This window comes from Ochotona princeps, chromosome 7 (genome assembly GCF_030435755.1).
Source record: "Ochotona princeps isolate mOchPri1 chromosome 7, mOchPri1.hap1, whole genome shotgun sequence".
Lineage (NCBI taxonomy): Eukaryota > Metazoa > Chordata > Mammalia > Lagomorpha > Ochotonidae > Ochotona > Ochotona princeps.
In genome coordinates, this window is record NC_080838.1 from 82,784,449 (window position 1) to 82,812,121 (window position 27,673).

Here is a 27,673-nt window from a genome sequence, read left to right on the forward strand (position 1 = left end):
AAAGAGCAAAGTGCTCACGGCAAGAAAAGGGAACCGTGATATGTAAGACAAGATCAAAGAAGCTAGTGGTGTTGAACTGAAGTAGAAGAACCAGGATTTCATGATTGGTGTTTTAAGGAAAAATACACAGGGGATTTTCACACTGAATTTGCAGACTTTCCTAGCTGTGAGGGCTGAAGAGCCAGGAAATCGCGACACTTGCACAAAGTGAGCACAGCCACCAGCTGACCTGGATTCCGACTGCGCAGCTGCCCACCAAGGGGACCTGGAGGCCTCGGAGCAAACGGCTGCTTCCCGTGGCGAGGTGGCCTAAGTGTAAGACAATCCTGTAACTCTAGAGAGTAAAGAACTCTTCAAGAAACCAAACCAAGATGATGGCGTGCCAAAAGGGCACAGGAGCCAGGCTGAAAAGGCTCCCAGACCAAATTTGGGACAGTCTAGACATCCAACTGACAAGGTCATACAGGCACACAGATGCCTCACATCCCACACAGCTACAAGCCAGATTCCTCACCAATGAACCTAACTGGTCACAGGCAAGCAGCGGGGGCAGAGACGGCTCTAAGCAGAGTCAGGTGACAATCACACTAACTACGAATGTGGAGCAAAGGACAAATCATTCAAGGATGCTAAGACTCCCGGCAAACTGGGAGTCTCCCCACTGATTACTTGTTAAATGTAACAGGGGGATGGCAACAATGCAATACTGGCATCACCAAAAAGACAGCCTCACTTTACAAACTGTACTCTGTGTACGTCCTTGATCACAGAAAACACATGTTGATGTGTCTGTAGGTAAAGGGACAAAACGCTTATAATTAACATTCCAAAAGTTCGGAATATTTTTGAGAAACTGTAAAACAAATGACAACATGTTAGTAACTAGTGCATATGGCTGCACTATGTACTTCAGTTGTACTTCATCTTGAAACTGTCAGTAAGGTGTTTTTGGGGGGTGGGGGGCAAAACATTAGAAAGCCCAAGAACAAATGAAGGTGCCACGGTGAAACTTTCTGGGATAATATTTATCACTCTATGTGTTGGCTTACACGAGTACGGCAGTTTGTAAAAATTCACTTTCCTGTATGTCTATACTCAAAAAAAAAGGGGGGGGAGAGAATACTCTAAAAACCTAGGCATATAATCACAACACCAGCTGGCTATTTGGGTACAGATCTGGAAACGGTCGGGGGCATTCCTTTATACACATATTCTCCTGAACTCTGTACCCTGAGAAGACTCATCTGCCTCTGTCCATACCTCCAAACTCGACTTCCATGAAACAAACAGTTCTGTGGAAAAAAATAACAAAAACCCAGTAGGCAATCTACTATGTATTAAATGGAGCACTTAGTATGCTAATTAGCTGGGCACTACTGAAAGTTAGAAAGACAATGCTTCTACTGATGAAATAAAAGCAAACCAAAAAGCACAAAAAGTTCTGTGCAGACATGTTGACACCTACCTACTTGTAAACTAAGAAATGAGGTGAAAACCCTGGGTACGTACTGCCTACAGCAGGGGTTCTCATTATCACTCTTAAATACCCGCTCTCCAGCATCTGTTATGCCTTAATAAACGACATCACATCTCCTCCCTGAGGTCGACAAAAGTTACTGTTAAATACATCTGCTCCAGCTCCATAAATTTAACAGATAAAACAGGAAGTACACATAATTGTTCAGCAAAACACGTCACAACGAGTGCTTCCAGTTGAAACGTCAATGAAACCAGAAAATAAACTCCAAGTGTGTAAATGGTTACTGCCTGTTTATACCAAAGTGATAGTGTTGACAATGTGGGGTCCATTTCCGTGGCTTGTGGCGGTGACCACTCTGTTTAGCAGTGATGAAGCCACTCCCTGGATCTGCTCTGTCACACACATACACACTTACCTGCCTTTCCACCTTTCTATATTTATCTGAAAAATCTGAGTCAACTTCAACTCCTATTTAAGCCCAGCTCTAGGCACTCTTCCGGAACACACGCATACCTGAGAAAGTTGAGGGACACACACCAACAAGCTGACTTACCTATCTTAAAACAACGACCATTGACTGGCCTCAAAAAAAAATTGAAAATATGTGGCTTCTTGACTTATGTCATTGTTCTGTATGCTTACCAGAACACAAAATGCTTTCTTTAATTTGTCCCATCCTGCTAACAACCCCTTGGGACTGCCGTGTTTAGAAAATAAAGGTGCTACCTGCGACATCAACATCCCATCTGGGTACCAGTTTGTGTCCTGGCTTTTCCACTTCAGACCAAGTCTCTGCTAATGGCTAGGAAAAGCAGAATATGACTCAAGTGCTTAAGCCCCTTGCACTGATGTGACGGATACTGAAGAAACTCCTGGCTTTGGACTGGCCCAGCACTGGCCGTTGTGGTCGTCTGAGAAGTGAACCTATGGATGCAAGAATGACCTGTCTGTCCCTCTTCCCAAAACGCTCACATCAATCAATCATGCAATAAGAGACAACAACCCCTCTTTAATGGCACCTCTTCCTCCCATTACTGCCTAGAATTCCATTCCTTTCTCCTAGTTCCATCACGCTAACTCACCTCTTTTCACTCAACATCCCCTCACTTTCCCTCTTATTTTTATAGGAAAAATGGAAGCAAGCAGTGGAGACCATTGCCAGCCCCCATTCTCGCCCCCACCCTGCCTCCCTCTGGTCCCTGTCCCCGCTGCTTCTTGACACCTGTCTGCCTGCAGGCTCCACGCTGAGGCCTGTCTATACCACTCATTGCCCTGAATGCTCAGAAGGCTGCGATTCCCTCCATTCTGAAGACACTTCCTCACCTCACACTTCCCTCTAAAAAGTGTCACATTTCTGCATCAAATTTCCTATATTACATCTTCTAATTCCTCTCCTCCCGTTTTATCTGGAGTCCACTCCCAGGAGACTTTTTTCCATACCACGTACTACTTGAAATGATTCAGCTTAGGATCACCAAGGAATGGTCCATGCATTTTAAAATCCAATTGTCGGGCCCGGCGGCGTGGCCTAGCGGCTAAAGTCCTCGCCTTGAAAGCCCCGGGATCCCATATGGGCACCGGTTCTAATCCCGGCAGCTCCACTTCCCATCCAGCTCCCTGCTTGTGGCCTGGGAAAGCAGTTGAGGACGGCCCAATGCATTGGGACACTGCACCCGCGTGGGAGACCCGGAAGAGGTTCCAGGTTCCCGGCATCGGATCGGCGCGCACCGGCCCGTTGCGGCTCACTTGGGGAGTGAATCATCGGACGGAAGATCTTCCTCTCTGTCTCTCCTCCTCTGTGTATATCTGGCTGTGATAAAATGAATAAATCTTTAAAAAAAAAAAAAAAAATCCAATTGTCTCTTATTTCTTCTTGACCAATCTTTTTTTTTTAAGATTTATTTATTTTTATTGGAAAGTCAGATTTACAGAGAGAAGGAGAAACAGAAAAATCTTCCATCCACTGTTTCATTCCCTAACTGACTGCAATGGTTGGAGCTGAACTGATCCAAAGCCAGGAGCCAGGAGCTTTTCCCAGATCTCCCACACAAGTGCAGAGTCCCAAGGCTTTGGGCTACCTTAGACTGCTTTCCCAGGCCACAAACAGGGAGCTGGAAAGGAAGTGGAGCAGCTGGGATACAAACTGGCACCCATATGGTATTCTGGCACATGCAAAACAAGGACTTCGGCCACTAGACTACCACTCTGGGTCCCTCATTCTTCCTTCTTAAAACAACTTTTTCAAGACACACACTGGGCTTTCTTCCACTTTCCTAGCCACTCTCCTTAGTGGTCTCCATGTACAGGTTTCTCCCTTACTCTTCTGACCTTCTAGGGCAAAGCCCCAGGACTCTGTCTTCTTACCATGTTTCGGTTCATTGTTGCAGCATAACTGTACTTCCTAGCTTCCTATAAAAACATAAACACTGATCATCCCAAATTTGTATCTGCAGTACACACTGCTCTCCCCCAATCCATAGATTCATCCCTCCACCCAAATTCCCCAATTCTATGCCTGCCTCCATAAACAACCCCTCCTGTATTCTTTCCCTTTTTAATAAAGGGACAAATTCATCATTCCCACTGAGTTGAAAATGACAAAAACCTCTCCTACATTGACTTCTCTCATCACCCACATCTATCTAATCCACCAAGGTAACCTTCTGAAACACATGCAGCACCTGACTACTTCAGCCCATCTCCACAGATACGCAGCCCGTGTCACTGTCAAGTAACAAATGCTGTCACCTCCCAGCTGGCCTCTTCCATAGTCTCTTCTCAGCAAGACAATGATATTGATACTTCAAACTTCAAATACAATTATTTCACTGCTGTGAAATTCAACAGCACCACTCAGCTTCTCAAGTACAAGAACCTACATAACACGGCCCGAATCAAAACAAGTGAACAAAAAGACAAAGTGCTATCTGTTACTTACCCCTAACTAATTCAATTACAACTCTATTTTCTGCATACCAGGTACTGACCTAAAACACTTGAATTAATCCATTCAATCTGTGCAACTACCTTGTGAGGGATGTTCTTTCACTACATTTCACAAATCAGGAAACTGAAGTCTACAAACATGGGGAATCTACCCAAAGATACAGAGCTGGGAAATCACAGAGCCAAATTTTGAACCTCAGAAGTCTGCATCCTGAGTCCTGGCTCTTAACGGCATCTTATCCTGCAATACAATAAACTCAAAATGAATACAACACAGTAAAAAGATCAAGCTTCACCCGTTACCATGGATTCCTTAGCCATTTTATGAGACTGTACACACCTTCAGCTTCTATTTAATTTGTCTATGAAAATCCATAAAAACCCAGGACTGTTTTATAATACTTCACTTTGGCTAAATGCTCAAGAAAGTTTATCACAGCAGTAAATCAGAAGCTCCCTTAAGGCCACTTCCTGCATCTATCTATTAGGAAATCTAACCTCTTACAACAACACACATTTGTAATAAAGAGAGAATACTAGTAAGAGTTGGGTTACTAATCTAACCCCATATTAAACCGCTGACATCAGACTTTCCGAGGTCCAGCCTACCCTTCCATTTCCCCAGCCATGGGTTAACAGGCATTTATCTGTTGTATTTAAACAGAAAGGACATATCCCAGTATATTTGCCTCTCCTATCTGGCATCTTGTGAAACACAGATGTTTACATCACAAACCAAAAAAAAGAAAAAAAAAGTGACTTGAATATGAAATATTGTCCTGACTGAAATTTCTAAAACCTTTTACTAAAATCAGTAAAATGTCTTTAAGCCAACATGTCTCCGGATACTCAGTCATTTTCTGTTAAGTACGGTAAACACAGAAAACAGTAAGAACAGCAACACCTCTCCCAACTGTTGCATTCTCTCTCTCTCACATACACATACACACACCTGCACACCACACTTCATTTCTTGCACAACCTAAACACACCAAACAAGGGCTTCACCGAGAACCTGCTGGGTGCTACAAGCAAGCCCACATTCCAGCTTCGGACAGCTGTGCAGTGTTTACCCTGAGCAGACCACAGAACGAGGTGAGGATGCCGTGCCTGACAAGAACTGAGCCGCCAGGGTCTAACCAACCTGCTCGGAGGGACCCCAGTCTTGAACAAAGAGGGAGGAGAAGTGAACTCGGCCTTGGCAGGTGGAAGAGGTGCTTCTTTCTCTGAATTTCCAGTTCTTCCCTGCTGTACCTTAAAAAAAGGCCATTAGTGTTTGTTTAATAGAACATTCAAGTACAATACATTTAACAAGTTAAAATAAATTTGCTTTAAGTTGAACTAAAACCCAAAAAAGTTTCATTGCTGAACATTAAGGAAGATTAACCTATTTTAGAATAACATTAGGCAAAAGGCAGCAAAGATGGACTGCAAGATGAAAAGATTTCAGCTACTACAAATTCACACCAATACCACTAAGAAGCCCCATCAAGTCACCATGGAACAAGAATAAACCCCTTCTGTTCACCACAACCAATTCTAAAGTTGTGGCAATGATCTCAAGGTTGAGACAGCAGGAAGACACTGCAGCCTTCCCCGTCGGGCCCATCGGCCCGGCAGAGGACACTGAGGGTCCTATTCTGACCAGGCTCCCAGGGACAGGAACAGCAACAGGTGGCTCCTGCACTCCCACGCTGCTTCTCCTGCTCTCCTAGCACCACGCATACCACCCTAATCAGCTGTCTCAGCGTCGATCTCGCTTCTTCTTGTTAACTTTCCCAACAGTGTCTACTTCATAACTTCCCTAAGATCCGCCAACTCTTCTGCCCCTATCACATCCTTTTGGGGGTAGTCCCCTTATACTCTAACCTAACTTATGCTCTTTTGTTTTTTAACTTACCTTCCTATCTTAAAATTAACAGCAAATTATTAAAGTTGGACTAAGTTAAAGTTATCCTATCTATTATTTAAACATCACATCGTACCTTATCTCCTATTTAAATACTGCCCCATCTAAATTCAGCATCATTCTCCCTCCCTTTAAAGCACAGGTCAAAGAATCTCAGATACATATTTGAACCAGGGGTTCAATTCTAAAAATCATCCACCTCCCAACGCCCCCCCCCATGTGAGAAGAAACCCTTGTGTGTGTGCATTTAAGTCAGTAAAGCTAGATGTCTCATTAAGTAGCGTCCAATCCCACCCATAATCGTTACTTGAAAATGAGTTCTGTAGTTTAAAAACTATCCATGTAGGTAACTATCCATGCCCGGGTCTCAGTGAAGGGTAACAATCAGCTCCAGCACAATGGAGGTACAGAAATGGATTTAGAGATGCTCGACAGGTGAAAGGGTCAGAGTGGAACAGCACAAGTGAGCATAACGCACTCACCAAACACGAAACATTACAAAATCCCAATCTTAGGAAACTCGCACGACAGACAGAGCAACACAGTAACTGTTAGGAACAAAATGTCTACAGGATAAACACAAAACAAATGCATTACTCTCTGGGGTCTCAGCAACACCCAGTTACCAGCCCAGTGCCAAGGGTGTGGCTGAGCACCATCACTGACACCCGACTCCCTGCGCCTCCCAGGCAGCTAAGATGACTGAACTCCCTCCACCCGCAGCTCAGCTGACATCCCATACCAGAGCATCAACTGCAGTCCCAGCACTCTGCTTCCAATCCAGCTTGGGATGGCAGCGCAAGATGGTCCAAGCAACTGGGTCCCTGCCACTGAGGTGGAAGACCTAGCTGGAGTTCTGGATTCTTGACTCAGCCCCGTCCAACCCTGATCCCTGCAGCCATCCGGGGAGTGAATCAGTAGATAGAAGACTTCGTTATCTTCCCTACTCCCTCTCCCTGTGCCACAGAGAGTCATCACACAAATACCTCCTTGCAGTAGTGTTTCCTCATCAACACCAGTCTCTACAGCACTTTTTAATTCAGGTTGTGGAACTTCTCACTAGTGCCATTATCTCAGGCTGCCTTCTTAGGTGATCACTGTCTACTGCCATGAGCTAAATTTGCATCCCAAGTACCCAGAGGACAGCTCCGTGGCCTTTGGACAAGCGTGCTACTTCTTCAAGCCCTTCACAGGACATGAAGTTCACACCTACAGTCTTTGCCACTCTGTCTTCCTTCAAATCTATCTTTCCCATTAAGACTGCTAAACTCCAAGACTGCAGGGTCTCTCTCTTAAAACCACCTCCTCCTTGCCCTGCCAGAGCCTAATGCACTCCTGGCCTGGTCACTGCTCAGTGAAATGCTGGGCACGAGGACTGGAGAAGGGCTGGGAAGTGGGAGAGGGAGGAAAGGAGAAGAGAACAAGGCCCAAATGAAGAAGGCTGAGGAAGACAGGACAGGGAGTAGGCAGATACACATACACGTAAAACTTTACTTTTCTCCTCGGTCTCTTCGTGATAAGCTGACGCTCTGAAACCACTCAGAGAACCTCACAATCCTGGAAGCCTTGCTGCTCAGCCTGCACAGTCACCACCCAGTTCACTGTCCTCTGGTACTCCCCTCGGGACAGTACAGACTCAGAACTGCCCAGCACAACACAGGAATCACGCCTTCACTTGACCCAACAACTTAAGACAGCATGACTGCCTTTCTAAAGGAAACTCACAAATCCAAGCTTTGACAAAAATCTATAATTACAAAAATCCAAATATTCACCCAAATTATGTTACCACTATTCTCAAAATCTTTAAGTTATTGTTTGGAATTCCCTTGGACTGTCCATCACAGTATCACTCATGAAAGTTTAACATTACAACAAGATAAAAGAAACTTGTTAAGTTGTGGTATACAACATAACAGTTTATGCAACTATTTAAAATATTTACTAAATACTAATAATTTATAAAACACCACATAATGTTAGGGTGAATGGTGAAAAGTAGAATATCATAAGTAATCTATCATAATTTTGTTTAAACCCACAAAAACAAAAGTAATGGGAAAGCAGCAAAACAATACTTTGGAAGCAGATGAAAAGAGTGACTGAGTGAGGCAGCCCAAGGAAAGCTGAACCCTAAGCCAGCAACAAGGAGAAGACACAGTGAGGACTAACAGTTCCTGCTTCTAGAACATTCTAATCAGCCAGGTGTACACTCGCTCAGCAGGACACACAAACTCGTATTAAACACACACACAAACTAACTTACTACTAAATTACTACACAAAGTAAAACAACCTGAAGACAGCTGCACCAGGAACTGCACAGCTGGCCCAGCCCCGACAGGAATGCTGGCACCAAGTCTGACTCTCCTCCACCAACCTTCCAGGCACATTCTTAACCAGCCACCGACCAACAAGCAACACAGACCGAAGCCAACAGTCACAAGCAAACACAAATCAACCTGAGGAAAAGCAAAGCTAACAGAAACCCTTACTAATAGCCTTCGTGAGACGGAATTTGGGGGGAGGGGAGATGGAGGTCCTCCGGCTCGCTTGAACAAACATCAGGTGCTGGGGTCAAATCAGGAAAGTAACAAAGTTGAAGAAATTGCAGATAATAGAAGATAAATACATGGAAAATAAGAAAAAGCTAAGGGAACTACAGGAGCAGTTGAAGAGGCCCAGTATGCGCCAAGGAGGTTGGAAGGGAGGAAAAAGCAAATGCCAGAGTCCCAGGCGTGAAGGCTCTGGGTTGCCCGCCTTGGCACGGGGACTAAGGACTCTCAGGACCCCAAACTGTGGCACCAGCACTGTGCTGCAGGAAAGGAAGCAACTTCTATGACACCAGCACCCATATCATTCTGACCCACAGCCCTGCTAATGAGCCTGGGAAAGTCGCAGAGAAGGGCCCAAGTATCTGAACCCCTGCCACCAAAGTGATAGACCCCAAGAGAGTTCTAGGCTCGTGGCTTCAGCACAGCCCAGCACTGGACAATATAGCCTTAAAAACAAAAAACGTGGGTCTGGTGGCGTGGCCTAGCGGCTAAAGTCCTCGTCTTGAACGCCCCAGGATCCCATATGGGCGCCGGTTCTAATCCCAGCAGCTCCACTTCCCATCCAGCTCCCTGCTTGTGGCCTGGGAAAGCAGTGGAGGACAGCCTAAAGCCTTGGGACCCTGCACCCGCGTGGGAGACCTGGAAGAGGTTCCAGGTTCCCCTACAGCACCATTGTGTTCACTTGGGGAGTGAATCATCGGACGGAAGACCTTCCTCTCTGTATGTCTTCGTAATAAAAATAATAAAAAAAAAAGTAACAGAATTTGAAACGATGACAGAGCCCACATATACTTCCACATGGAGAAAAACACACACATGTACACACACACGTACACATGTGGATTTTAACACATTTTAAAGGACCAGTGTGTAGCACGGTGCATTAACTACTCCCTACAACTCCAGCATCCTACGAGTGTCGGTTTAAGTTCTCCATGCTTCTGCTCCAATCAGGCTCCTTGCAAAAAACCTAGAAAAGCCGCAGAGTGTTCCAAGTATAAAAGCCCCTGTAGCCTCACAGGAGACCCAGATGAACCTCATGGCTCCTGGCGTCCGCCTGGCTCAGGCCTGACCACTACAGCCACATGAGGTTTGAACTGGGGGATAGGAGAATTCTGTCTCTTCCCTTCTCTCCAATGTTTTCAAATAAATACATAAGCCTTAATTTAACAAAAGAGTGGGGTTGATTTTTTCTAACCCAACTCATCATGCCATGTTACCCAATCTCTTCTCTCTACCTTATCCAAAAATAGATCATTACACAAGTGTCCTGCCCCCAGTGGCTTATCTTTACACATATTACATCTCACCTTCCTTTATTTGCTTTAAAGAACAAACCTTAACTCATACTGAAGTATTCAGAAGGCTGTACCTCAAGAATGTCAAAATGCTGGTCCTCACTGAAGCTGTATGATAAGCACCTAGAGGTTCGTTTGTACCACTTGCCCCATTCGTTACTATGTTGGAAAATCTACACAACGAAAAGTAAAACAAGTTACCTAAAAAAGGCGCTGTGCTTCACTTGACTAAGAGGGAAGGAAAAGGATTTCTGTGGTAGATAGGAAACACTTACTTACAATTCTTAAATCTAAACACTTGCTCAGACACCTCAAAGCCTTTCACTCCTGGGGTGACCACGGCGAGCTCCCTAGATGGTCTTTCTGTAAGCCCCTCCCGTTCCACAGTCTCACCTGCTGCCAGCTCCTCCTCTGGAACCCAGATCTGCAGGCTCTCTAACCCCCAGGCAGCGTTCCACTGTCTGCACAAATACTGGCAGGTAGTTTAAGAATTCGGTCTTTCTCATCACTTTCCTACGAGCCACACACAGATGACAAGCACACATGAAAGGACTGTCACACATATGCAAATACACACCCTCTTTCCCACTCAGACATTTAAGCACATTACCAAAGAGCCAGCCGTTACAGTGTATCCATCAACTTCAAATCCTTACTCATTCACAAGCAAATAAGTCAGATCCCAAGAGTCAATAACCTCCTGCTCTATAACCAAAATGAGCCCCCAAATCACTTCTCCATGGACAGGATGTATAGGAGATACACAGCCACAGTGATGAGACCAGCCCCACTCTGCTTCTCAAAGTCAACAGCAAAGAAAACAAAGAACAAGGCATTCAGCAGCTGGCACCTCACAAGGGCAGCTCTTCTTGATGAAAAGAAAGAGTACTACAGCAACTGACTTGGTCACAGTCAACAACATACTCAACCCCTCAGGAGACAAATCCAGCAAACAAACTGACAGGACAGACATCACCACGTATTTGCAAAATATTTTCAACAGAACAAGAACCAAATACTTACCCAGAGTATGATGTTAATTAAAATTAAGTTCTCTATACAGAACTGTGTCCAGCAGAGCGGCTACATCTGCGGATATAGCACATGCAATGCATAAGGCAGTATTGTGGTGGACAGGGCTGCAATCCCAAAAGGGGTACAGTTCCATATCCAGCCCAAAAGGATCCTAAGAAGAGAATCCAATCTAAAAGCCATCCCATTCTTCATCACAGTGTCATTCAACACAGAGAAAATGTTAAGGTAAAGACAGAAGAGTACATACGAAAACGTCAAGGACAGAAGCATGAAAACGTAACATTACTCTTCAAAGTATCTGTGCTGCTACAGGAAATAGAGAAACTAAAGTCAGATCTGATGCCTAGGTGGCAGTAGTGCCATCCTTCCAGTCCCTCACGTAACCAGTATCTTTTCTGTACTAAGTCTAAAACCGAATGGCTTAATCCCACTCGGCTGCGTGGAGAGCACCCTCTGATAATACCTACACTTATGGAAGACATCACACCGATAATGTCAGCATCGTACGGATAATGAGCAAAACTCCACTTTCTCACCAATTTTGGGGGGAGTAAGAAATCTCCAGTTCCACCCATAAAGACTAGAGTGATCTATAATGAGAACCGCATCTATGGCCAGGACCTTTTCATGTCCTACAAACATACGCCATATCTCAAAATCACAGCATACAGCAGAGAACAGTTTTACTTGACATGTTAGTAAACAGGCTATAAATTCACATGCTTGCAAAAGAAGAGAGAGGACAACAATCAGCAAATCTGTAAGTCATCAGAAGCTGAAGGTTTGGGAAAAAAGGTAAGCTGTTTCAACTTTGATTTTGTCCCTTGAGTAGTGGTATGGGAGCAGACTCAAGAACAAAAAATGACAGCAACCAAGGATAATTTACTAAAATTCACCTTCAAAAGATTGAATCTGTCATCTTGGATCTCTGCACCTGGTGTAACTTCCATAGTACAGTCTTCGGCCTAAGTTAAATAACATATTCCCCATTAAGATACCACATAAACTTTAATTCATAGGCCATATAAAGACAAACTAGCTGTGGCTGGTTTGTGACTTGAAACTAAAAACATCAGACAATCATTAATATAAAACTTTCAAAGGGAAGGAAGGGAAGAAAAACAAACATGATAAAGTGAATGGAATTCTTACATTATCATACAGCATTTCATCACCTTTATCAGGAAAAGGGGGTTTATTTGGGGGAGTTAACAGTGGGACAGTAGGAAAGGTGAGGGTATTCTGGAATATTTACTAATTACCGTAATTTTATTAGTAGTAGAGGTAACTGGTATAACTTCAAGTCCCATTCGTATCCTCTTTTGTTTCTCACAGTAAGCTTTCCAAGTATCTTCATTGAACCCATAATTAAAATAATCAGAAAGATCAGCACCTAGGAAAAAAGCATACTGTAAGTCCACAAATATACTGGTTCGTTCATACAGCACCAAAATTATAACTGGAAACACACAAAGTTTTGCCAGTCTTCACACCCATTCCTACTTTTATGAGTTCTCAAAATCATCGCAATAAAACACTTTGATCTAAATTACATCCTTTAGAAATGGCATTATAACAAATAACATGTAAATGATATTTGTTAAGTATTACTGGCTTCTTAATTAATAGTCCAGTCACTTTTAGTCATATTTAAGACAATTTTCTTAAAAAAGATTTATATTACTGGAAAGTCAGATATACAGAGAGGAAGATCTTCTCTCCGTTGATTCACTCCCCAGGCAGCCTCAACGGCTGGAGCTGCGCTGATCCGAAGCCAGGAGCCCGAAGCCTATTCTGGGTCTCCCACGCGGGTGCAGGGTCCCAAGGCTGTGGGCCATCCTCCACTGCTTTCCCAGGCCACAAGCAGGGAGCTGGATGGGAAGCAGGGCTGCCAGGATTAGAACCGGCGCCCACATGCAATCCCAGCACATGCAAAGCGAGGATCTTAGCTGGTAGACTACTGTACCAGATCTGACAATAGATATTTTAAAGAACAGAATTTACAATAATCTTACCGGGTTTACGCCATGGTTTATCTTCAAAAGAATCCAAGTCTACCTCTAAGAGAGGGACTCCATTGATGCTCCCTGGTGCGTCCAGGTCCACCCCTTTGACTTTTGTTCCTAGTTTAAGGTTACAAGAGGGCGAATGGGCCTTGTTAGAGGCTAGAGATAGCACAAACCAACCCACAGCACCTTCTTACCATTCCTAGCGCAAAAAAAGCACAGGAGTTCCAAAGTGTTGAGTAATGTTCATCACAAACAAAAGTAAGTGATGTCAAACTTTATGGTGCAAAGCAGGATGAAGGATCAAGACTACAGGATTACTGTACCAATAAGAGGCTGCTGGCATCCATGTTACACAGCTGGCTTGCAGACTGTGGGCAAAGGGAGCCTTTAGCCTTTCTTTTTAAAGGTTGTACATGGCCACGAGCAAACAGAGTCTACGCAGACACGTTTGCAGCCCACCCTTTCAGATACTCGACTGGCCTCTGTGAAACGCCATCAAAAGCTGCTCTTCAAATGAGCAGTTATAAGCTAGGTTATTTTTCCTACTAATGCAACTGTAAATAAAGATTTTTACCTGTACTTCCGTAAACTCTTCCTCCTGTTTTGATATTAAGATTCACAGGTGCTGTACCATAACTCCTAAAAACAAGACATTAAGTTACCCTGACACAGCGCACAATTGGTGACATACTCTATACATGTGAAATCAGTTACACACTCAACAGTAAATGGACAGACACTGACATATTCGGATAAATTGCTTCCAGTCTGTCATCTGCACAACGCATAACATCTGTTTTTGAAATATCAAACTTGGGTTTGTTGCTGTGAGGCATGGAGCCTGACTCGGAGTTAGTTCAAGTCCCCGCTGCCCCACTTCTCTGCTAACGCACCTGGAAGGCAGCAGGGGATGGCCCCAGGACCTGAGCCGTCACAAGCCCTGGGAGAGACCGAGGCTGAAATTCCTGGGTTTGCCCTGAGTTTGCCCTGGCCCAGCCCTGCCTGCTGTGACCATACGGAGAGTCAATCAGATGAAAGATCCGCCTGTCCACCTCCCTGCCCCCCACCAAGCTCCCAGCACTCTCTTTCAAACAAATATTTTTTAAACAATTATCTAACTTGTTTTCCACCTGAAACCCTACTTTATCAACTTCCCCCTGGCACTTGTGAGAAAGGGAAGAATGGTCTGTGAGCCCGACTGCATGCCCTGCCTGCTTCTTCCTTACTAAACACTTAGAAACCTTGCAAGAAGCAACTTTCACCTTACTGCCCAGCAGGAGGTGGGGAGGGAGGGGTGGCTCCTTGGTGTGGCCTATATTTTGTATCCTGACTAATCCTACTTTAAATACCTATGGAGTACAACCTTCATACTAGGAATTCACTTACAAAAAATTCAAAAATAAATCTGGGGTGAAAGAACCGTTTTGGCTGGCAGGAGACAATAACTACCTCATTCTAAAGACTAGATCCCAAATACCTGGGTTTATAAAGGAACCTCAAAATAAACACAACAGTGGCCGAGTCTGTGATGTAGCACGTAAAGCCACCACCTGCAAAGCTGGCATCCCTTATGGAAGCCCATCAAGACTCTGGACTCCACTGCTGATGCAGCGCTCTGCTAGTGGCCTGGGCAAGCGGATCAGGATGGCCCAAGCGCCTGTTCCCTTTCTGACTCAGCCTGCCTAGCCCGGCCACGGCAGCCAGCGGGGGAGTGAACCAGCAGATGAACTATCTCTGTTCTTCCCTACCTCTCTCTAACACAGCCTTTCACAGTGTCTACACACACTCAATAACCAAAAGTAATTACTTTAACAGTCCAAAAAACTATCATTTGTTTTAAATTGTTCCCCATATCAGCAAAGACAAAAAAAAATATAACAACATTCTCTAAAAACACAACCAGTACACTCTTTTTTTGAAAAAAGGATTTATTTTTATTGGAAAGTCAGATAAACAGAGAAGAAGAAATACAGAAAGATCTGCTGTCCGATGGCTCACTCTCCAAGCAGCCACGATGGCCAGAGCTGAGCTGATCCGAGACCAGGAGCCAGGAGCCTCTCCCTGGTCTTTCACACAGGAATAGGATCCAAGGCCTTCGTCTTTTAAAAAGGGCTGGCATAGTAGCCCAGTGGCTAAAGTCCTCGCCTTGCACATGCCAGGATCCCATGGGGGCGCCATTCATGTCCTGACTGTTCCACATCCCATCCAGCTCCTTGTTTCTGTCCTGGGAAAGCAATCAAGGACGGCCCAAAGCCTTGGGACCCTGCACCCACACGGTAGACCCAGAAAAAGATCCTGGCTCTGGATCAGGTTAGCTCCAGCCGTTGCAGCCACTTGGGGAGTGAATCAGCAGATGGAAGATCTTTCTGTCTCTCCTCCGTAAATTTGACTTCCATAAAAAAACAAATCTTTAAAAAATAATATGGAGCGAGCCTGGTGGCATGGCCTAGTGGCTAAAGTCCTCGCCTTTAATGCACCGGGATCCCACATGGGCGCCAGTTCTAATCCCAGCAGCTCCACTTCCCATCCAGCTCCTTGCTTGTGGCCTGGGAAAGCAGTCGAGGACGGCCCAAAGTCTTGGGACCCTGCACCAGTGTGGGAGACCCGGAAGAGGTTCCTGGTTCCCAGCTTCGGATTGGCACAGCACTAGCCATTGCGTTCACTTGGGGACTGAATCATCGGACGGAAGATCTTTCTCACTGTCTCTCATCCTCTCTGTATATCTGACTTTCCAATAATAAATAATAATAATAAAAAAAAATGAAATAAAATAATGAGGGCCTGGCGGCGTGGCCTAATGGCTCAAGTCCTCGCCTTGGACCTTCTGGGATCCCACATGGGTGCCAGTTCTAATCCCGGCAGCTCCACTTCTCATCCAGCTCCCTGCTTGTGGCCTGGGAAAGCAGTCAAGAATGGCCCAAAGCCTCTGCACCAGTGTGGGAGACCTGGAAGAGGTTTCTGGCTCCTGGCTTTGGATCGGTATAGCACCGGCCATTGCGCTCACTTGGGGAGTGAATCATCGGGCAGAAGATCTTCCTCTCTGTCTCTCCTCCTCTCTATATATCTGACTTTGCAATAAAAATAAATCCTTTAAAAAATAATAATAAGGAAAGAAAGAAAAAGCAGCATCTCTCTCAGTATGAGTCACAGAGGTCCCTGTCTAGGCTGTTCCTTGAATAAGTTAGCAAGATCTGTACATTATAAAGGTAGTCACTACTACGATGCAACCCGGCAAGGACAAGACAATTAGGCATCCGGAAGCAATGACTGTTGAGAAAAGGGTTGACTAAAAAAGCATACATGTGTATATAAAACAGCTGATTACAGATGAAGGCTGCTTAATGAAACACACAGAAATTAATGGGGTGATTTTGTGTGTCAAGTGCAGAAGCTACAATTATACTACACAAACAAAAAAAAACACATGGACATTCCATCGCCATAACGAAACCCCAATTCTTCTTGCCTGTGCACCTCTTCTTTCTTCAAGTGCTCAAATAGTGTTTGACAATCTAATCCCTTGGTCTGCCTTGTCTAATACAAAACTTGCGACAACCACAATGGCCTTAAAAGTTGGGAGGATCAGACAGCTCGAGAATGAACCCTCACCTCTCAGAAAGCCACTCTTTTTATCAGACCCAAAGAAAAAGAGCAGGAATGGCCAACACAGATACAAACCACAACAAGCTTCCCAATTCTAACAAAGCCCACAGGTCGCCATGCACCTGAGCTGACTTTGCACACAGGAATCACAGCCCGCGGTGGCTTCCCCCACGGCTAACTTCATCTTTAGGAAAGTACCATCTTCACGATGACATCTGGTAGCCTCCCGCAATCGCTCCCAAGTCGGCGGGGCTTACCCATACTGCGGTGCTCCCGTCTTAATGTCTCCGATGGTGACGTGGACATCATCCTCATCGTCATCACTGTCACTGTCACTATCATCTTCTGTCTCGGTCACTTTCTACACCAGAATACACATGTGAAGCACAATCAATAATCCATTTCAATATCTAATATTAATAACTGAAAAATGTGTCACCAATATTTCAGGAAATAGTTTTTTTAAAGAAAAAAGTTACAAGCTTACAAATTTCAACTAATTTGTAACAATCTGATATTCTACATGGTAAAAAGAAATAGGAATAAAGTCCCTTTTCCAACATTATCTTTTTTAGGTAGGTCATACCTCATGTGATTTTTAGTATTTATAATTCTCTTGGGGAAAAAAAAAATTGAGGGCAATCTACTGAGATACAAGATAAAATTTGTGAAATTCTTCGCAAAACAGAGTCTAGTGGGGTTAAGAGTCTCGTAATGGCTACGAAGTACCAAGAGCCTAAGAGCTGTGTATGGCCACTGGCATAAAGCCACACCTGCCAGCACAAGCCCAGAGAAACCTCGTAGCTCTCAGAGTGGAAGTGGGGTTATTTAGGAAGCTTTTATTTTGGTTCTAAAAAGCTGTTTTTAAGCCTATTCACATTAATGGCAAATCAGCAGACAAACCTAAGAAAAACACTTTTGGAACCTAAATTCAGTGTATATAATAATAGTTTCCCTTTCTACTGGATTAAGTAGCATAAACCAATGCTGCTTCCCTTCCTCACGCCAGCTGTGCCAGCTGCACCGCCATCTAGGCAATGACTCTCACAGTGCGACACTGCCGGACGGTCAGCCAGCTGATCCCACCACAGAGCCTGCCTTCATTCAGCAATGGCCACTTCCTTCCGACTCCCCAGTCCTGCCAATGCTGACCGTGGAGACAGCTGCCCAGAGGCCCACCCACGTGGGAGAACTACACTGGCTTTGGCCCCGGATCAGTTCCTGGTGGTCTTAGGGACTTGCGGAAGTAATCAATAAATGGAAATTCTATCTCTCTGCCTGGAAAACAAAAGCTAAAACACAGTAAAAGTTAAAGCACACATTTTAGAAGGAATACGTCATACTATTCAGGTTGTGGGACTCAACGCTGGCTCTGAAAATCATTCCATGATTTATATGATTGACAGGTGACTGAGTGTCAAACCTTGGCCCATGTTGAGTCCCCTGAGATAGGTCCCCTGCCTCTGCTCTCCTCCTCCTCCTCACTCCTATGTCTGCTTTTGAGGGCACTGCTGAGGAGACGTTTGGAGGATGCAGCTCACATAAGATACTGAGGCTCATGGTAAAGACTGGCCTTCTTTCTAGCCAACATGAGGTCACAGAGCTTTTACACAGCAGAGCGACTGGGCGTCACGGACTCCTCACCGGTTTGGGCACACCATTCTCCGCAGCTTCTTCTTCAATCCCAGACGGAGGATTGGCACTACAACACAACACGCAGCAAGTCAGAAACCGTGGCTCAGAAGCTGGGACAGGTTGACTGGCATTTTGAGGCAGAGTGTCAAAACAGTTCCCCAAAATCACCGTCCCCAGGGAACAGTAAAACCTGCCTGATTTTCTGTTATCCCCGATCCCAGACATGAAACAAGAACAGAACTGCATGCACAATCTGTCAGCGATTAATTTACGTTTTTCCTCTGATGAACTAGAAACCTAACCATTTTTAAAGGCCAGTTACTACATGAACCTCTTCTTTCACAGCAAAACTGACAGGTAACAGTAAAACATGCCCATTTTTCTTAAGATTTAAGCATATGGCCGTTACCAACAAGCAATGCAGCACCATAATTTAACCGGTTTCTTACACCACTGGGTGACTAAAGAGCACTGGGGGCTCTGGCCTCTCGCCGAGGACCTGCATGTAACTGAAGCGCAGACATGACAAGGCCAGAGCTCCTTGCACGACATTCTGCTGTCCAGCATTCTATACAAACCAATTCAATCTCCACAGCAGCGCCTTATAACATAATCTTGACTAAAGCAAATCCAGCCATACAAACCTAGAAAGAAAACTTCCTAATGAAGAGTGTAGCTATGAACCTATACCTTGTGATCAAGTAACTTATTTTCCAACTGAAATAGGTACGAATAGCTAATGACTTCCGTAACTATAAAATATACTAATCCCAATTTTGTGGTTGGAATTGGGGTTATAAACAGAGCTGACAAAATGAATCTCAAACTAAATGAAAACCTTTGATACAGTGATGACTGAAAAGCACAGGCAATCCACTTGGACCAGGAAGTCCCCTCACCTGTCAGCTCTCCCTCAGCCCCGCCGTTTCATGTCTCACCGGACTCACGCCACCCAGTCCACTCACCGGAGGACACAGCTCCTGTGTGTTCACTGAAGTGTGGCTAACCCCAAGCACCATGTGCACCCCACACCAGCGCTCACTCACTGTCCCACCCCAGCCCCTGGCCGCCACCACTCTACTGCTGTTCTGGACGGCCTCACAGACGTCCTCGGCCATGTGATCCAGGCACCTCATCTGACCCCTCGCCTTTTTCACTGCCCAACAGCACTCCACGGCAGACATGCCACCCTTACCCTGCCGCCTGCTGTCAGTGGCCATGGGGACTGCTGCCACTTTTCCTGTGAACACCGACTGACAGGTTTTCAGCTCGCTGGGGACCAGCCCAGGAGTGGACTGGCTGAGTCATACAGTAGCTCTACCAGCAATCATGTAAGGAACCCACCGCACCACTGCACAACCCCACCACAGTGGGAGCGTTTCAGATTCCACACAGCCTCGCAGGCACCTGTCTTCTTTCTTTCGTTACAGCATCCAGAGTGTTACTGGCAAGTTCTCCACTTTTCAAACACTGAAATCATTAGCAGTGCATGACACTATCAAACATACTAATAAATTATAAAACAATCCTCTTCAGGGTTCCTTAAAAAGCAGCTTAGGCTAATATACGATGGAGCCCAGCACTGTGACAACACAATCTGACATGCACTAGCGGCACCCAGCAATCTGCAGAAGCGAAGTTCACTGACCTGGTATTTTCTTCTTCTGGCCTCTCCACTTCATTTTCATCTACCAAATGAAACACAGGAGTACATTAGCACAGACACGACTCCGGAAGGAGTCCGGATCCCACAAATGCCAAGCCATCGCCCCAAGCACTGACCTAGGTCCTTGGTCAAGTCGCTGTGCACCTGCACGTCCCAGGGGCCTACAAGCACACACATAGTTAGCACGGCCCACCAGTACCCAACAAGACATAGCTTACAGGGAGAAAGGTGTCGGACGCTATGGCTGGGAAAATGAGCTTATCATAGTGTGTTCTGAGGATCTGCAGATTTTCATACAACAAAACCTACACGTACACATTTCAAAACAAAGTGTGGTGCTAGATCTTGCAAGACTACCATTTTGTTTGTTTTTATTTTGAAAGCTATCCAAGTTACACCACCATGGAGCAGCCTGGTGCCCCATGAACACCTTCACTGTGCTGACCTAAAAACAATCAGGAATTCACGTTTCAGGAAAGGGAAAAACATATATATATATAAAAATATATGTCAGCATCTAAGCCTCGCGTAACAGGCAACAAACAGTGTAATTCACTAAAAGCTAAAATTCAGAATGTCCAACACGACACCTTACGCAAGGGCATTATTTTGGGAAAAGAACAATATAGGATACAATGCTGAAAGACGTTAAGCCAGTTGGAGGTGAGCTAAAGGCAGTCCCTTAGAAAAAGGAAAGCCTGCACCCGCCCACAGCGCAAGTCAGGGACCCCCTTAGGAGCCGTGGGGCCGAGGGGAGCGGCGGGCTGGCAGGTGCACCTCACACACGCTGACGGCCAAGGAACCAGACGTGGGTTTCACGGCACTGACTTTATTCGGGACAGGAAGGGCGGCCCGAGGCCTCCGCTGCCGCCGGGCAGGCCCAGCAAGGGCGCGGAGGCCCGGCCAGGGCGGCCCGGGCAGCCCCGCCGCGCTCGGCCTCGGGGGCAGGCCGCGCCGCGCCGCTCGACCCGCAGGGCCCCGCGCTCAGGGAAAGGACAGGAAGCTCGTACCGCCATACAGCCACTCTTCCTCCTCATCCCCTCCGGTCCCGCCGCTCAGCTCCGACACCAGCCGGTCCACCTCGCCGGCCGACATGGCCGCCGGGGCGCCCCCTCAAAGGCGCCAGTCAACAGCGCCCCTGCGACCCCCGCGCCGGCCTCGCTGCCCGCGGCGGGGCTCTGAGGCGGCTGCGAACCCACCACCGACGGCCGGACGCAGGAAACCCCGGACTCGGCAGCCAGAACCGGCCACGACCCCTACGGTCTGTGGGGGCCAGCAGGAAGACTCCGGCGGACGTCGGCCTGCGCACGCGCAGCCGGGCGTCTCTAGGTGGCTTCGCTTCCGCGGCGGCGGCCACCTGGGCCTGCCGCGCCTGCGCACCGGACGCGGCCCCGCCCCCACCAGGTCCTTTGACTTGGCCTTCCGGCGCGGCCAGCTTCCGGGCGTGCAGCGTCGGCCCGTCCCCCTCCGCGCCATCCCTGCATGCCTTGGCCCGGGAGCGAGCGCTTGCTCCTTTTGTCTTTCACGCTCACCGTCTGTTGGTTTTAAAGGTTTCTTTTTCATCACAGCCTTAATAACACAATTGCTTCCTGTCGGTTCTCTTTGACTCATTAGATACAAATAGAAATCGCAATGTGTGCTGGATTCATTTTAACAGCTAACAAATGCAAAAGCCGTAAATGAATGATGCGTTCTCCTTACAGAAAAAAATAAAATAGAAAGAAGCTCTTCTGCAGACCTGGGCGTTGGCACCTGCTAGTTGAGCACCATTGTCAAGAGATTTCTGTGCGTTTAGTCCCCACGGATTTCGTTGTTCTGACAGGACACCTGCGGGGGGAGGGGAGGAATCAGTCTAAAAGGGCAGAGCGCTGAAGTATCATCCTGCAACCTGTTGTTTCGTTTCGTTTCGTTTTTTGACATTGTACATGCAATGGTGCCCACTTAGAAATGCCTCCTGAAAACAAAGTGGGTGTGGGTTTCCCCATCCCGGTCTAGAGCCTTGGGACTTGAAGGTTTATCCATATGTTTCTCCAAGAGAGATGATAAAATACATACTGCTTTGTTGGAATGGGTAATGCTTGTGGCTTGGAAAAGCCTGAGGATGACCCAAAGCCTTGGGACCCTTGCACCCACGTGGGAGACCCGGAAGAAGCTCCTGATGTGGGATTGGCTCAGCTGCAGCCATTGTGGCCACTTGGGTGGCCAAATCAAAGATTGGCAAATCAGGCAAGTCAAAGATTCTCTGCCTCTCTCACTCTGTGATTCTGACTTTCAAGTAAAAATAAATATTCAGGAAAAATGAGGAGGAGATAAATAATGCCAAATTGTCAGGATACTTTTGAGAACATGTCGTCCAAGGAAAAGAAGACTTAAAATGGGTTAAGACTCAAGTTCCAGTGTTGCTTGATGTGTCATTTCATCTCTTCCCACGTTTTTGAATGACTGATCAGCCTTCCTCTGCTTCAGATTTTCTCAAGTGAAAAAAATGAGATGCTTACTCAGGAGATCCCCAAGGTACACGTTCAGTTATAAAGCTTTCAGATGGATATTTATTTGTCTCCAAAAACAAACAAAAAACACCTCATTTTCAGGGTAAGCGTTGTGGCACAGTAGATGAAGCAGCTGCTGGAAGTAACAACTTCCCATGTTAGAAGCCAAATTCAAGCCCTGACTACCCTGCCTGCATGGTAACTTCAAGCTAGGGAGTCAAGCTGTGCCATTTCCATCCTCCCTACCGTGAACGCATCTCCACCCACTACTCCCAGATTCCATCTGTATCCAGCTGGATTTCATTAGGATACCATGGCCTTTTGAAGTCTTTCCTGGCTCCTTCCTATTGACCCAAATTGTGGAGTGTCTAGCAGCTGTCAGGAACTCTTGTACGATCCACAGGTTCAGCAAGGAGTGAAAGTCCTTTCTCTGGAGGAGCCAAGATCACAAACATGCGATCGAGTGATATGTTGTGTTCATCAGGGTCCTGGGAAAGGATTCGCAATATACGTGTTCCTGCACGAGGAGGGATAGTGTGCGATCTTGTCACAGGGTCACAGAAAGCCGCCCAAGGGAGGTGAGCCGAGTACAGAAATCTGAGTGGAGAAAGGAAGAATGGAATCCACCCTGTGGATTCAGGGTGAACATCTATCAGAAGGAGTAGCAAATGCAAATCCCAGAGGCAGAAGCATACTGGCATGTTCAAAGATTCCAAATGCAGTTAACAGACAGCCTATAGATAAGAGGAATGGGCGGAGAATGAGCAGGACAAAACTGATACGCCCTCCCTGGCTTTCTGCTGCTCTGCGGTAAGTGTCCATCACGTTGCCTGGGAATTCTCCAGTTCACCAGACCCGTTAGTCCTGCCTTGAGGCATTCTGTGCATTGGCCCTTCCGTTGCTAACATGGTCCATATCAAGCAGTACATCCTCCTGGCCTTTGTGGAAAGTGCTGGAATCGGGACTTTACATCCTGCTTGGGAGTATTGCAACGCCAAAGGTCACCATCGCATTTCTGCTCTATTTCTAATTCCACGAGTCTATCATGAAAAAACCAACTTTACCTTTTGCTAAGTAGCTTCTGTCCTCTTTCAGCGGCCCAAAAGGAGCTTGCTCTTCCAGGTGCTGCTTACATTGAAGAACTGATGACTCATGTTTGGTGCCTCAGAATTGCCTGGTTGGTGGAGGCAGTGTTTGAGCCAAGCTTTGAAAAGGTGTTTCTGCGAGCAGAGAAGCCCATAATTCTAACAACTACCTTGAGAAAGCTGCTTCCTCTCTGGCTGCCACGCCGACTCACTTGCCTGGAGGCTCCCCTAGTGACAGGTGCGGGGCCCTGTGTCCTCTCAGGCAAGGCTGCAGGGAGGGAGCCGAGGACAGTGCATGCATCTCCCCCACAAACAACACCACGACATGAATTCTGACTGTAGACCTTCATTTCACTGTTTCTCTTGGACTGTTCTTGGCAGCGATGGTCATTTGTTTTTACGTATCTCTGCCAAGTACTGAGAGGAAATGCTTCCAAGATGGCGATTACAACGATGACAGGAGTTGGCAATCAAATATACTTGGATTAAGTAGTTCTTGGGTAGCAAGTGCAATGCTCGACAGCGCTTTTGTTGGCAGATAATTGGACATGGTGACTGGGGAGAGTGCAAAAGCCACTCCCCCACGGGTGAACCGAGCACCCTTCTCTTCATCAGAACATACCACAGACTGCCCACTCTGAGGCTGAACTCGAGCTGAAGATGTCCTGATCAAAATGGGAGCTCAGCCACAGCAGAAACATCTGGTTTGTAGCCGTGTGCACAGATGTCAGTCACCAAGGCCGTTCAGGGGCGTCATGGCCACACTGTCAGCGAATGCCCCTCACGCTTCAGGGATAGAAGCCCCAAACCAGGAATAAAGGTTGCTACCTTCTCTCGATCCGAATTCCTTCCCTCCTCAGACACACTTCAATAAACTTTGCCTTTTGATCCCTACCGTCATGCCTCTGAGCTGTACTTCGTTGTTCTCTTGGTGGGGAAGAGTCCAGGCAAGCTGGCTGCTGGTGACACTGTTGCTTGCATAGACGCAGTATCTCATCCCAAATGCAGGGTCTGCTGCCAACCTTAAATGTTCTCCTGTTTCCTCATCAGCAAAGTGCTACAATAAAACAGCATTCAGATCCACGTTTTGGAAGGCTAGCAAGGCTAAAACGAGGTTTCAAACGCCAAAGCATCTGACACGCTGGAGGCCAGCAGGTGTTTGCGCCTAGGTTGAGCAGCTGGAGTAACTGCACGTCTCAAGCCTGCCTTCCTCTCCAGGGGCTCCTGGGCGAATCAGGCCACACTCGGCCATCTTTACCTTCATCAATGTCCTTTAACAGAAAATTGTATATTCTCGGCTTCTTCCGGAAAAATCGTATCATCTCCTATTTTTATCTACACTATTTTTTTTCTTTCTCCTCCTTCTCCTGGGTCTATATCACCACGTAAATGTCACATATAGTTTAAGTGTGAGAACAAAATCTTCCATTTCTTCATTCATTAAGCCTTTCTCACAGTGTCAAGCACATGGATAGTCCTTCAGCATGTCCTGATAAAACACACAGAGGACCTAGAACGAGGCATGGGAGATAGCCTTGATACCACAGGGAATCGGACAAAGCTATTTTGAAGCAAATAAGTGTACATTACATTTTCACAAGGTAAAGGCAAGTTATTCATTAGGTCAGTCTGTGTCTTCCTCAAGATTCACGCATTGTAACCGCCCCCGCCCCGGTGGGAGGATGCTTCCCTGAGCCAGGGCCCTTTCATGCTTGCTGGACCCTCCTCAAAACAGAAGGGTCTGTGACTGCCTCTCTGCCTTTGCCACACGAGGACACAGTTCCAGGCCACCCACGGCCAGAGTGAGGGCCACGGCAGAATGAGCCACGCTAGCACCCGAGCCTGGGTCTCGCATCCTCCAGAACAGGGAGAAGTCAATTGCTGTTGAAGCCACCCAGTCTATGGCATCTTCGAAAAAGACTCACTCACTAATTTATCTACCAGTTTATTTATTTGAAAGGCAGAGAGAGAGAGAGATTGAGCTTCCATCCACTGGTTTGTCCCCCAAGTGGCCACAGCAACCAGAGCTCTATCTGGGTCTCCACAATGGGTGCCAGTGGCCCAAGCGCTTGGGTCCTCTTGCGCTGCCCGTCCAGGCACATTAGCAGGGCGCTGGACTCAAAGCAGAGCAGCTGGGACATGAATAGGCCATCGGCTGTGGGATATTGGTATTATAAGCAGTGCATAACCACTGTACCATGGCCTTGTGTCAATCACACAGGTGTGACCAGAGACACAGGTGACCTGGGCCCCCCTGAACTCAATGGGGGAGTTTTTAATGCAGAGTGGCTGCTTTACAAGTTGGAAAGATTTGGGGTCATATATACAACAGCCTGAACGTACTGACTGCACTCAGCCACACACCTTAGCAACGGTTAGCATTGTAAGTGTGTGTGTACACAGAAAAATATACACCAGTTGAATTTAGTTCATTTATTCACCAGTCTGCTTCTCCGCTGGTTTTCCAAACGTCAGCTGACTGTCACTTATCACTTCTCCAGACAGAAACCTGGGCTTTTACCCAAAACCCCTTTCCTTCTTAAAAGATTTATTTTATTAGGAAGACAGATTTACAGAGAATTTTCCACCTGGTGGCTCACTCCCCACATGGCAGCAATGACCACAGCTGGGCTCATCTGAAGGCACGAGCCAGAAGCTTGTGCTGGTCTCTCACACAGGTGCAGGCTCTGCGCCATCTTCTGCTGCTCTCCCAGGCACTATCAGAAATGCAGCAGCCAGAACTCAAACTGGTGCCCATGTGGGCTTTGCTTACCATGCTAGTATTGGCCCTGGAATTCTTGTGTCTCACCATCTCTGATGTACTCACACAATCCTTTGGAGCTATTTTTTCTACATCCATACACACTCAGAGCCTGTCCATCTCCTTGGTGTTGCTGCAAAGAATGTCCATCTACAGTCGCAGCTGCTGCTACTTCTCAACTGCCGTCTGTGTCCTGAATCTCATTCTGTTTCACAGCAGTTTCTCATAGGAAAAAAAAAATCCTGTGAGATGCAGCTGCGAACAACTTATTTACACACGTGAAATCACGCTGCAGTCAATGGAGAATGGAAGCCACGCCTTCTTTGTTCAGTCTTCTGGGCCTCTCTTCACCCCGCAGCTGCAGCCTCCAGGGCCTCTGCTCACACCCCAGCACCCCGCAGTTGCAGCCTCCAGGGCCTCTGCTCACACCCCAGCACCCCGCAGTTGCAGCCTCCAGGGCCTCTGCTCACACCCCAGCCCGCAGCTGCAGTAACTGCGTGCCTCCACTGCTCTGTTCCCACTGTAGGATGGCCGGGAAGGCTCCTCCTCATCCTGTTCACCTGGGGAGCAGCTGGTTTTCTTTGAAAGCCACTTAAAGCTTGGGTCTTACATGGATCTTCTGACCACTTCCCTCTTTTGTTCATTCAGATTTTATTTTCCATTCTTTGCCATGCCTAGATATTCTCTGTTGTGTCGTTTCATTGCACTTCTTGGTTTTACTTGTGTGAGTTCTTCTACTTCAGTATAATTATTTTGGAGTCAGGATTGTGGCTTATTTCTTTTTATGTCCCCAAGGCCCTGTCTGGAATACTGTGCACGTTTATTCAAAGTTGGTCGCATACATTACTTGTTATTTTGATATAAACCGAATACTTGTTACATTCAACACTTGTTACGTTCTGACTGTTGGGGATACAAGGCCTTTCCTGCACAGATGGTAAAACCCACCCCAGGGGTGAGGGTGGGGTTGGGGGTCACATGCAGTGTGCATTAAGCCTCTACCCAGGACATCGGTATCCCACAAGCTGCTCTAGTTCCGACCCAGCTGATGCACCTGCGGAAACAGCGGGAAATGGCCCAATCCTTGGACGCTGCTACCCACGTGAGAGACCCGGATGCAGTTCTGATCTCCTGGCACTCACCACACCCAGCCCCAGCCACTTGAAGAGCAAGCCCATGAATGCAAGATCGCTCTCCCACCCT

General features: G+C 46.6%; 1 protein-coding gene across 10 annotated transcripts in view; it reads right to left on the reverse strand.

Annotated features, from left to right (window-relative positions):
- Positions 1-21,377, reverse strand: part of FIP1L1 (factor interacting with PAPOLA and CPSF1) — a 48,284-nt gene extending 26,907 nt beyond the window's left edge. For 4 of the 10 annotated variants that reach the window (XM_058667309.1, XM_058667307.1, XM_058667308.1 and 1 more), the window contains exons 1-11: positions 21,146-21,377; positions 20,252-20,296; positions 20,118-20,157; positions 18,479-18,536; positions 17,092-17,195; positions 13,806-13,870; positions 13,238-13,345; positions 12,485-12,615; positions 12,119-12,187; positions 10,262-10,360; positions 5,571-5,680 (exon numbers count right to left, since the gene is read on the reverse strand). In XM_058667309.1, the coding sequence (XP_058523292.1) occupies positions 5,571-5,680; positions 10,262-10,360; positions 12,119-12,187; positions 12,485-12,615; positions 13,238-13,345; positions 13,806-13,870; positions 17,092-17,195; positions 18,479-18,536; positions 20,118-20,157; positions 20,252-20,296; positions 21,146-21,230 (914 nt within the window). In that variant the 5' untranslated portion in view covers positions 21,231-21,377. The remainder of the gene's footprint in view (positions 1-5,570; positions 5,681-10,261; positions 10,361-12,118; positions 12,188-12,484; positions 12,616-13,237; positions 13,346-13,805; positions 13,871-17,091; positions 17,196-18,478; positions 18,537-20,117; positions 20,158-20,251; positions 20,297-21,145) is intronic. The other 6 variants (XM_012928620.3, XM_036495021.2, XM_058667310.1 and 3 more) reach the window with 2 other exon arrangements.
- Between the last annotated feature and the right edge of the window lie 6,296 nt (positions 21,378-27,673).